Genomic DNA, 12,922 nt, shown 5'->3' on the forward strand with positions numbered 1-12,922 from the left:
TACCTCTTTTTTTAATCCATCACCAAGTCCTGTTATTTCTATCTCCAAAACTTATCTTGAATCCATTCATCTTTCTCCATGTCCTTACGAACCCTAGACTAAACTACAACCTTCTCTTGCCTTACTTTTCAAAATAGCCTCCAACTTGGTGTCCTGGTTTCCAGAGCATTATTCTCACAGCAGACAGAAGTATCACTCAAAACACACAAATCATCACTCAAAATGCACAAATCACATCATTCCTTTGCTAACAACCCTTTAGTAACTTCCTATTATGCTAACACAAAACACACCTGTGTGGCACAGTCTATAAGGGCACTGGTGCCCTGGCCCTCTGAACATGCACCCTTCTTGTTCAATGCCCTTGGCTCCCTGTGTTCCAGCAGCTGTGCTTCAGGAACTCACCTAGTCTCTCCCCATTTCAGACTGACAGCCCCTTTCAGTGGCTCCTGCACAGCCAACTCCCTGCTCTTCAATATCACTTCCTCAGAAAAAGGCATTCACAACCAACCTCGCCCGCACTGATGTTCCCCTCTCATCCTACCCTCACTCCACTTCAAAAATAGAAAACCTATTAAAATTTTCATTTAAGACGCATCTCTATCCTAATCCAAAGCTGCACTGCTCTAAAGGCTCAAGGCAATCATAACTCAGCTCCAAAGTGAAGCTTGTGATCACAGCAATCTTTATGTAGCCTTGGGCAACTCAAGTACCGATGTGTACTGTGTAATGTGTGAAAACTGGGGACAGATGAGGTTTGACTTCTGCTTCCGTCTCCTAAAGACTGAGTAATTTCAGAAAAATGCCTGATTCTGTCTGTTTCTGTACCTAATCAGGGAAGACAGATTACTGTCATCCTTTCCTTCCTACCTTTTTACCTTCAAGTCCTAATACAAAGTAGCTACTAAAGGACCACAGACCTACTAAGAATCATCAAGATTAAAAGTTTAAAAGGTCACTATATGCACATCTATATATGTGACTATATCTGCATATACCATTTTCTCCCTAAATTTAACAAAGTAAAGAAAAAAAAAAGGTGATTTATGAAATCAAAGCAAACGGATTATGACAACTTTTACAGAAACCTATCATTTAATAATTTCTTCCGGTTATCACTAGAAGAAACAAATTATCCAGATAACAAAAACTGAACATAGGCTGGTGTAAGCTGATTAAGGGGAGACTTTGAATCTAAGAAAATGTATTCAGTTGTTCCATGATAGTGTTCACTCACCTAGCTCAAAGCCAGCCTCTACCTGCATTTTCTAAAATAGTATCACATTTCTGCTAACTTCAACTTGTAAAGGCAACACCTTCCTACATTAAAACCCTAAATGGAAACTTTAATTAAATTACTTTAACATTTTATGCAGATTTTAAAAATAGGCCTTTTTCATGATTCCTTTACATTTAGTTACTCTAAGTGCTGTAGAAATCTGAATATTGAACATCTATGGTCAAATGAGACAACAGACAAATGTTTTGACTTTATCAAACTGGATTTGAACTCCAAAATGCTCCTGGAACCTCCTCAGGTCTCAGGAAATCACACACCCAGAAAAAGCCCTATCAATTTTTTGAGGGTGTACAAAAATGAATCATAAAGGTAAAACTAAAAATAACTGACACTTCATATTACAATTTGGTTACTAAACAAATGGTTTCTGTGATTACACACTTACAGGTTTAGACTCACAAAGCAAATGAAAAGTGCTCTCTTATACTTGAACTTTAAAATCAAGCTGTTGAGGTTTAAATGGACTTTCTGATATGACAGAAAGCAAGGATATTTCACTTTTCACTGTTTTCCCCCCAAAAGCTTAATCATGTTTAGTATATGTTTTGTTTGTTTGTTTTTTGTTAATCCTTATCCAAGAATATTTTTCCACTGATTTTCAGATAGAGAGGGAGGCAGAGAGGGAGGGGTGGGGGAGAGAGAGAGAGAAACACCAATCTGAGAGACACACATGGATTGGTTGCCTCCTGCACAACCCCGACCAGGGCCAGGGATCAAATCTGTAACCCAGGTATGTGTCCTGACCGGGAATCGAACCAGCAACCTCTTGGCGCATGGGTCGACACACAACCACTGAGCCATACGGGCTAGGCAAGTATCACATTTCTTATACAATTTTGGAATGTACTGTATATTAATGTAAAACGTTTTACTTCTATTCCTAGTTTAAGTTAATTTATCCTGAATAATTTTTTTAAAAAGCTATGCTGGAATCGACCCAAGTGCCCAACAACAGATAAATGGATAAACAAAGTGTATGTTTTGTGCGTGTGTGGATTTATATATAATGAAATATTATTCAACCTTCAAAAGGAAGGAAATTCTGACACATGCTACAGTATGCTCAGTGAAATAGCTAATCACAAAGCGACAAATACTCCATGATTCTACTTACATGATGTATCAAGAGTAGTCAAAATTTAGAGACAGAGAGCAGAATGGTGGTTGCTAGGAGGCAGGGAACAGGGAAAATGGGGAGTTATTGTTTAATGGGTACAGAGTTTCAGTCTGAAATGATGACAATGTTCTAGAGATGGATGGTAGTGGTGGTGAAGGTTGTACTACAATGTAAATGTACCTAACATCGCAGAAATGTACTTAAAAATGGTTAAAATGACAAATTGTATGTTATGTATCTTGTACCACACTTAAAAAATGATGTGTCCTGACAATTTAACAGAGTACATAAAATATCCATCTGACTTTTCTCAATAGATGAAGAAAAATATTAGAAAAATTCAACATTCTTTTGGCAAACTAAAAATAAGAAAGCCATGCAAAGGGGTCAGACTGTAAAATCAGCTGTACTCAAAAATCAAGGCTCTTATAAGAGCCTTTCACCTGCTTCCAGTCTAATTCTCCAACCTGTATTAGAATGCTCTTCCTAAAGCACAAACCCCAACACGTCCCTCTTCCGCCCTTCCCCCCACCTTATACAGGAGTTCAAGCCAGGAGGGTGTGACAGCAGAAGTCCTGTGTCTTGCACACAAACCCACCCAGAAGCTGCCTCCCACCTATCCTTCCTTTAACTTCAATTCTTACTTTCTCACCATCACACCACTTCATCTATACCAAACAAAACTCAGTAACGCTTCACATTTCTCTGCCTTAGCTCTAGTGGCTTCCAATTTTTCCCAATTCCTCAGTGATGTGGTAAAACTCTACTCCTCTTTCAAGAACAAAATCAGATATCTTCTCTTCGAAACCTTTCTAAACTCCTCCACACACTCAGAAAGTAGGGATCAGCTATTCCAGCTTTTAAGCCTTCAATGTTCTATGTAAGAGTGTCTATCACAGCAACAAATGCATTTAGGACTTTATGTATCAATTAGGTAATTTTCTTAAACTCATGGTCCTTGAGCAAAGTGACTGCATCATGGTGTCTATACAGCGTGGCTACAATACAGAAAAAAATGAACATTTGATAGTTGAGTGAACACACTAGAACGTGTTTTCTCATATAGGCTTTACAAAATCTCTGTTTTATGAGTTGGTCAGAAAAATGGGTTCTATAGCCAATTAAATGTGAGAAATGCTGCATTCTGTAACCTCCTCTTAAAGATCCACATGCACATTTGAGTGTTAAAGATACTGAGATAGTGCAAACAGAAACCTGTCTCCTTAAACTCATCCCATTTCAAACTTTTAAACTTGGAACCATTTATAGCTTCTATTTATATCCAACAGAACTAGTGTTGTAAGTAATGTGCTTTCAGAAATACTGCATTAGCAGATGAAATATTTTTGACATGCTTTGATATCTATAATATCTGCCTTATAATTAGGGAATCTTAGAAAGTTCTGTAGCCTACATTTTATATCATTCTATTAAATGTAATATATAAGAAATATTATAACTAAGTAAAGATTCTCTGCTACAATTCTCCCCTTGGCTGCTGTTGGTAGTACCCAGCCACCACCAAATGAAAAAAAAATCTAGTATGAGACAGAGATTGGAATCCCACTCACCACATAAGCCCTGCTGGACTTCTCTGCCAAGTCTCAAATTTAACAAGGAAACAAGACCCTGCCATAAGACATCAATGTAAATGGTACTGGTTGGTTACATCATAGAAGGAGCAAGATCTCTGATGCACAGCTAACCAGTCTTGGACGACGCTGCATTCAGAGTGACTGTTCTAACATCCTACTTCTCATCAGAGAGCACCAGGGATGGAGCTCAGTCACATGATTGCTTAACTAAAAAAACAACAGAAACAAATGTGCTCTGCACCTCAATATAGCTTTAGCTATTGAAATTGGGATTTTATTTTTACAAAAAGTCTTCTTTGCCCAACTCTGAAGGCTTTATTATTAACTAGCCGCAACCCTTTATGGGTAAGAAAGGACACAAAAATCCTGCCACCTGGGAAGGACCATTATAACTTACATTTATATTCTGGTGGTGGCACACCTGGCTGTCTTTTTAGTCTTTCTTTCAGTGAATCAAAGAAATTAAATACAAACTGACTTATGCATAATGGGTAACATTCAAAAAAGCTATTAATTTTCTTTTCCAAAGAATTTAGAATTCCAAATTGCTGACTTTTCATTTTCTAAGAATTCCTTTTCTGATTTGCTGTTTCATGGACAAACAATTCCTATATCTTTTACTTGAATGTAAATGAGGCTACTGAATACTTTTAAGTAATTAAGAGAGTGAGGGATTTAGGCTGGTCTGAACTAACAAACATGTTAACCATTTCAAGAAACATAATGAGTACATAAAAAGAGAAATCGCAAAAACTGCAGATAAATTTATAACATCTACTATGTTATCTACAGCCAAAATATCAAAACCAGGTTCAATTTTTCTTTATGAGGAGGTAGGTTGGGAAGGTATATGTGGAAAATAAAGAACTTACCTAGGCTAGAATTGCCTTTTGCTATAGTAATAGTCTTCTCTAAAGATTCTCTGGATATGTTTTGAAGCATAGCACGCTCAGCAGTAGAGGCCAGAGAGCTGTGTTGATTTAAAAACTCAGAGCCCTGACGCAAAGAAAAAAGAAGTCACATGAAAAAGAAAACTAGACTTTGGAGTATGATTTCAACATCACACATATTCTCTAACTCACTGTGCCTTATTCCACAAAAATCTATAACCTAAACAAGTTCACAGATTGGCTTATGAAAAACTTCCGCCTCAAGACAGCTCTAGTTCCAAATGGAGAGATTACCCACAGTACTTCACTGTCCCCCACCTCATCGTAATACGCACACTGTATCTTTAAAATATTACCTTTCCAGTTGAGTCAGACAGCAGAGGAGAAGTAAGCTTTGCACCTGATATAACTTCATTTGGTAGGTGAGATTCAGTCCATGCTCTTGTGTTTTCATATTCATATTGGTGTTCAATAGCATTTGCAGGTGTGTAATCATTTATGATAAAGCCAGAAGCAGGCCCCATGCTCAAGTCTATTGAAGGTGGACTCTCATCCTGTCTTTGCAGCAGATTCTGGGTATACAGTTCCTCCAAGGACATGTGCAGATCTGAAGAATTTTCAGTAACATCCTGATGATTAAAGAATAAAAAATAAAAAATTACGGCCAGAATTATATCAATATATTTTGTAAGATCCTTTTAAAATAAATTACTACTTAGTGAAAAAAACATAATTATTCATTACTTAAAAAGCATTAGCAAATGCACAAATTCTTCAGGTAGCTGATATTCCGTATACCTTTATTTTTATAAATGCTCTTCTATACATGTCCTGCAATCACACATCTCATGGGCTCAAACAATATAGTGTACATGAGATCATTCAGATACAATAGTATGTCCTATTCGCAAATAAAATCATTCAGAGTTCAATCTACATGGGAAAGAAAGTAATTTGTATTTCCAAATCATTTTTAAAGAGCAAAAAAAAAGAGATTAAAAAGCCCTGGCCGGTTTGGCTCAGCGGTTAGAGTGTCGGCCTGCGGTCCTGAGAGACCCGGGTTTGGTTCCCGCTAAGGGCGTGTGCCTCGGTTGCAGTTTGTCCCCGGCCCTGGTCGGTTGTGCGGGTGGCAGCCACTCGATGTGTTTCTTTCACATCGATGTTTCTCTCTCTCTCTCTGTTCCTCTCTCTCCCTCCCACTCTACCTGAACAAAAAATGGAAAAAATGTCCTCGGGTGAGGATAAAAAAATAAATAAATAAAATAAAGAGCAACCTAAGTTCCAATGTATTATAAGATCAAAAGCATAAAGAGAATGACATTACTTGATTCAGATTCACAAGAAACTTCAAGGGAATATTATTTTGACAGACATTTACAGGTAGTTATGGAGAAGAACAAGAAAGCCACACAATTCATATTACTGTAGGGAAATTTTTCATATTCTGCAAGATATAACAGAAGAAAAACTAAGAAGTATTATAGGATGTAGATTCTAATTCAGACACTCTCATTAACAATCTGTACATCACAGAACCTCTCTTGGCTTTATACTGATTTTCTGAAGTTCCCTAAACTTTAAAATTCTATAGTTCTACATAAATACATGTATCTACTTACAATAGATGTATTGTAATACTTAATGTGCTTTGGGTCAGCAACTGCTCAATGAACTGCTGCTGTTGAAGAAACTTACCAATTTTCTCTTTAATTCTTTGATTGATGTTTTTAAAGTATAAAAGTAGTGCATGGGCCCGGCCAGTATGGCTCAGTGGCTGAGCGTTGACCCATGCACCAAAAGGTTGCTGGTTCGGTTCCCAGTCAGGGCACATGCCCAGGTTGTGGGCCAAATCCCCAGTGGGGAGCATGCAGGAGGTGGAAAATCAATGTTCTCTCTCATCAATGTTTCTATCTCTCTTTCCCTCTCCCTTCCCCTCTCTCTCTTCCTCTCTCTCTCTCTAAAATCAATAAAGAAAAAAAAATTTTTTTTTAAGTAGTGTATGGCCCAGCCGGTGTGGCTCAGTGGACTAAGTGTCTTCCCAAGCACCAAAATGTCACTGGTTCAACTCCTGGTCAGGGCACATGCCCAAGTTGTGGCTCGATCCCCAGTAGGGGGCGTGCAGGAAGCAGCCAACTGATTCAATCTCTCTCTCCATCTCCCTTCCTCTCTATCTAAAAATCAAGAAAAACATATTTAAAAAAGTAGTGTATGATTATATTATCACTGGAAAAAATTCAAGCCATATAGATGTATAATATGTATGCACACTGTATTAAAAACTTCCCTTATGACTCCTATTCTGGTAATTTCCCCGGTAAAACTGGCTGGCTTTAGTTGTGTGTTTATTATAAATTCATTTGCATTATATATATGCATGTAAGTGTGTGTGTGTGTATGTGTGTGTGTGTGCATATGCAAGTCCAAACACACATACTTAAACATCCAAGCACACATACATACATTTTTTTAAAACCTAACTGAACCTTACACTACATAGTAGGTTTCTCCTTGCTTTTTTGAAGTATTTTTATACCTTGACATGAGAGATTCCCATGTCAAAGAATAAAAGTCAACTTTAATCTTCTTACGGCTACAAACTATTCCTAAGTATGAAAAGGCTGGAGTGTAGGCTCTGGAGCCAGGCTACCTCAGTTCAGTGCTGCCTCCACTACCAGTTAGCTCTTTGAGCTCTGACAGGTTATTAAAATATATCCTGTGCCTTGGTCCTCTCGTCTATTAATTAGGGAAAATAACAGGACCTAGTGCAGGACTCTTGGGAAAATACAGAGAGTTAAAACCACACAGTTCTAGAAACATTCCTGACTTAACAGAAAATGCCCAGTACTTGTTAGCCATTGCTGTTATTTTTACTGTACGTCTTTGTGGACTTGTAGAAATTTATTTAGTATGAACTCCTACAATTAGAGCTGTTGTTCCAATGATATGCACACTTAAAATGCTGATATATACTGCCAAATGGTCTTCCAATTAGTGTTTTACTACATGCATCCCTGACAATGAGCGAGGACATGCCAAATGCATGTCTCCTGTGAACACTCATATACTTTATGAAAGATTCTATCAGATTGTATTCACTTACTGCCATCATTGACGTATTCTGAATATAAAGTCTTTGTGATATATATTAGAATTGTTTTCCCAGCTTGTTACTTTGAAGTTTATATATGATCTAACCGCTGAGCCAACTGGCCAGGGCAGCGCAGAGACCCGGGTTCGGTTCCCGCTAAGGGCACGTACTTCGGTTGCAGTTTGTCCCCGGCCCTGGTTGGTCGTGCGGGTGGCAGCCACTCGATGTGTCCCTTCACATCGATGTTTCTCTCTCTCTCTCCCTTCCTCTCTCTCCCTCCCACTCTATCTGTACAAAAAATGGAAAAATGTCCTCGGGTGAGGGAAAAAAAAAAAAAAAAGAATAACAATATATGATCTATATATGCATAAGTTAAATTCTATATGTAATCAATAATTATTTATGTAATTTTTCGATGACATTCTTTAAGTAATCAAATTTGTCAACTTTTTTTATGCTGCAGGGTTTTATACGTTGCTTAATAAGTCCTTCCTCAGCCTAAAGTAAATGAAATCCTTTCTAATATTTTCTTGAATTATAATTGCTTTGTTTTCAGATTCAGTTTTAAGCCATCTAGAATTTACTTCAAGATGTGCTGTGAGAAATGGGGTTCTATTTTCTTTTCTTTTTTTTTATTCTCACCAGAGAACATTTTTCCATTTTTTGTTCAGACAGAGCGGGAGGGAGAGAGAGGAGAGAGAGAGAAACATCGACATGAAAGGGTCACAACGAGTGGCTGCCACCCACACGACCCAACCAGGGCCGGGGACAAACTGCAACCAAAATGCATGCCCTCAGCGGGAACCAAACCCGGGTATCTCTGGACTGCAGGCCGACGCTCTATCCGCTGATACAAACCAGCCAGGGCCTTTTCATATTTTCTAAGTGGGTAATCAATTGCTCCAACACAATTACATTCCTCTTCCTCAATAAAGATTTCATCTGTCTGGAATTAACATATTCATGATATGTACAAAGAATTGAGAAAAGTGAAAATATCGAACAAGCAAATAACATCATTAGCATCCTTAGAAAAAATGATGATAGGAACATGTCCTCTTCTGCACTCCTAGAACCTAAACAATAGCTTGTTAGCTCATCCACCCAACTTTGATTATTTTAGTATTATTAAAAATTACAGTGTACTTACTAAAGAAATTGGTTAGCTTGTGTATTCTAAATTAATTATGATAATTAGTAGTAAATCATCTCTCCCACTCCCTAAATAAAGATAACAATAAAATCAACTTTTCCTCAGTAACAGGTCAAGCTGCCCTTGTTATCTGGGGTTTACTGTAAATCATGTAACACATTTCCATGCATTATTCATGAAGGAGTTAACACAGACACACAGAAAAGAAAGAGCTAATCAACACAGCAGACAACATAAGCCTACTTAAGAAACGTTTCCGGTTGCTGAACAACCAATTGAGTTTTATTTTTAAAAGTCTTATGGATCTAAAAGAAAAGCAGTTCGTTCCCCATATATGTCCAAAAATAATTCTACAATTTCCCAGTGCAACCTGGTATCTAAATGAAGCTGAGATACCAAAAATCCACCCTAACATATGCCTCCACTTCATATAGTATTGTTGTCCAAAAAAAACGGGAGAGGTTGAATAAAAATGTCAAATTTACTTAAAAATAGGTCAATTTCTTAAGTGTAATGAATAAGTTAAGGTTACATTTGGGCACATTATTTACCCAGATAATATATTTACTTAAACATTCACTGGACACAACCTGTTTTTCTTCAATAAGCAGTCTACAATGGAAGTTTTAACACTTTTAAACAATATACTATAAGCATAGTTGCTCCAACTTACATTGTTTCCCACTCTTTCTGAGACAGGGTAAATGTCCTCTATTGTTACACACTTACTACTGAGTGAAAAGGCAAAATCTTTTATATCTTTGAAAACTTGTGGTTATGTCACCAAGATTTCCACAATCACTCTCACCATCTTGAATAGAGTGATTTAATAGTTTTTGATACTAACCCTCTCCTCCAAAAAATAGACCTATTTAAAACATGAATGGAAAAGCAGCAATATTTTATGTTGTAGAAAGACTAAGTGAAGATTTGGGATTTTTTTTTTTTTTAAGTATCATAAACTCCATTAGCTGTGTTTAGTGTACGAGGTGTAAAAAGGAGTTTCTATCTTGACAAACACCAAGTTCAACTTGCAGTAGAATGAACAGCATTTCCAAAGTATACTGATGTTCAGAAATGAAGGACATGCACCAACTGGTAGTTATTTCATCCCTGGAGCAAGAGTAAGAAGTCAGTGCACAGAGGAGGGTGGGGCCTGCAGGTGAGGATTAGGAGAAGGGAGACTCATCACATAGCTATTAAATCTGTATTGGGTGTATTTTTAAGCCAAATAGGAAAAAAATAAATGAAAGTCTCCTCTCCCCCAAAATACGTTGAAGTTTTAAACAAAAGTCTACACGGATTTAAGTTTGAAAATAATTATTGTGGAGTTGACAAGAAAAAGAGAATAAAAACATTAATCCAAAAATCAAAACCTAGAACAGTAAGAAAGGAGAACTCTCACTGGCTGTTTGTCTTTAAAATCCACATTTCAGCGGGCTGCCTCTATTAATCCAAATGCCCTGGAAGCAGCTGTATTTTTCAGATTTTTGAGTAATGGTTATTTCCCTTAAGTCCTTATGTGATAATTAATCAAATTAAGCAAACACTACTCAATTTTGTGCAGAGGAGCTCGGCCTGGGGTTGCGATCCTCTGGGGTCTGAGCTACTGCGGGGCCCAGGCTCTGTAATGAGGAAGTCCTCCCTTCATGATGAGTTCCTACTCTGGCTGACCAGTTCTTAACACCTTCTAGCACACCTGACCACAGTGACGAGACCTTTCATCAATGTAAGGAGATAGGCAAAACTACTGTGGGCTTCCAGACAGGATTTTAAGGTTACAAGATTAATACATATTTATCAGAGTCGAAAACTTTCAGGATCACAGATCCCTGCACTCTATTTCATCCTTCTTCACATCAGTATCATATGCTATACAATCTTATTTAATCAATTAAAAAGTCCTAACATGAGCTCATTTTTCTTTAAGAAAAATGGTCAATTCTAAATTCCTAACAAAATGCCATTTTGTCTTTCTAAAGTAAATTTAGTGCAAAGAAACAAAAATAGGAATGCATCACATAATTTTTATTTATTTACACAAATTTTCTAGTAAATATCCAGATGCTAAAAAGATGCCACAGAAAACAAAAACAAAACCATTGTTGCAGAGATTCACCATGTCTTAGGAACAGTCCTACTTTGAAAGAAAACTAAAAGCACACAGGAGTTTCACAATTTGTTTGAAAACACCCTCATTAATGTGTTCTTTGTTGTTTTGTAGTTTAAATATTTCAGTTGATAAGCCAGCTTGCCAAAATGTGCTTCAACAAAAGAGTAAACTGCTTGGGGAAAAAAAAAAGGAGGCAAACAGACTTCAGTAAGCCAATATGTTGTGCTGCATACAGCCAGCATTTGCCCTGTAAAATATATGCTTCTCAGTATGCAGATTGTGTAATCCCTTTAAGTAACAATTACAAAGTTAAACAATGCAATCTGTCCCACTGGCAAGAATTGTGCTATGCTGTGGATTAGGAGATTCCATTAGGAGATGAATTCAGCCTCCAGCCCTGAGGCCAGGAAAGACTGAACAGGGTCCAGGCAGGATGCCGTCAGATAGACAGTCTCAGGTGTGGTGAGAGAGGAGCAGCTGCTCCATTCAAGATTATACCTTGCGAACCAATTCAAAGAGATTGCCCAGCATCATTTGCAAGGATAACAGGTGTACCTTGAACATAAAAGAAAATGCTTTGATTGTTCTGGCCAAAAAAAATACTTGTTAATTCAGGAAAAGAGGAAAACTGTGCTAGACTTATGAAAATTCTACTTTCCAACTATTTCATAGGTTCAAATTCCCTTCCCACTGAACTTATGTGGAAAATATATATTTCATATATTTAAGAAAGAAATATTGTCAAATCTTTTTATCTTAATTGTTATTGATGGTATATTTCCAACATAGAAAACTAAATAAAATATATCCACACATAAATGCTTTGCCCAGACTTAACTGATCTTAACATTTTGCCATATTTTCTTCAACTTCTTTTTCTACTTAAAAGGATTTAATGTACTAAGCTAAATTCCCATGCTTCCTTTTTTCTCCAAGAATAACTTCTTTCTGCCCTGGCCAGTTTGGCTCATCGGTTAGAGTGTCGGCCTGCGGTCCAGAGAGACCTGGGTTCGGTTCCCACTAAAGGCACGTGCCTTGGTTGTGGTTTGTCCCCAGCCCTGGTTGGGTCGGGTGGGTGGCAACCACCTGATGTGTCCCTTTCACGCTGATGTCTCTCTCTCTCTTTCTTTCTCTCTCTCCCTCCCACTCTATCTGAAAAAAAAAAAAAAGAAAGAAAAAATGTCCTCGAGTGAGGATAAAAAAAAAAAAGAGCGGGTTCGATTCTGGTCAAGGGCATGTACCTTGGTTGCAGTTCGTCCCCAGCCCTGGTCGGGGTCATGCTGGAGGCAACCAGTCCATGTGTTTCTCTCATTCTCTCTCCCTCTCTCTCCCTCCCTCCCACTCTATCTTAAGATAAACAGAAAAATATCCTTGGGTGAGGATTAAAAAAAAAAAAAGAATAACTTCATAACTTCTTTACTAAAGTTGAAAGTAACATTCCCATACATTTTTAAGTTTTTAAATATATACAGTCGTCCCTCATTTATCGCAGTTAATCCGTTCCAGACTCTAGTGGTTGCACCTGGCATTGAAGGATCCCTGGGGTGCTCGAATACATAGGCCTACAGTCCATACGTACAGTAATTTAAATTTTAATTATAATACAAGGATGTATACTTGAGTCAGACAACTGAGTGCACGCTGTATCATTTTCACTGTCTCGATC

At 37.6% G+C, this 12,922-nt stretch overlaps 1 protein-coding gene across 3 annotated transcripts in view; it reads right to left on the bottom strand.

Moving 5' to 3' along the window:
• MPDZ (multiple PDZ domain crumbs cell polarity complex component) overlaps window positions 1-12,922 on the bottom strand; it is a 137,309-nt gene that overhangs the window by 58,582 nt on the left and 65,805 nt on the right. For all 3 annotated transcript variants that reach the window (XM_036260789.1, XM_036260788.1, XM_036260787.1), the window contains exons 20-21: window positions 5,259-5,531; window positions 4,885-5,008 (exon numbers count right to left, since the gene is read on the bottom strand). In XM_036260789.1, coding sequence (XP_036116682.1) covers window positions 4,885-5,008; window positions 5,259-5,531 — 397 coding nt within the window. The remainder of the gene's footprint in view (window positions 1-4,884; window positions 5,009-5,258; window positions 5,532-12,922) is intronic.

Source organism: Molossus molossus, unplaced genomic scaffold, assembly GCF_014108415.1.
Source record: "Molossus molossus isolate mMolMol1 unplaced genomic scaffold, mMolMol1.p scaffold_m16_p_14, whole genome shotgun sequence".
NCBI classification, from domain to species: Eukaryota; Metazoa; Chordata; class Mammalia; order Chiroptera; family Molossidae; genus Molossus; species Molossus molossus.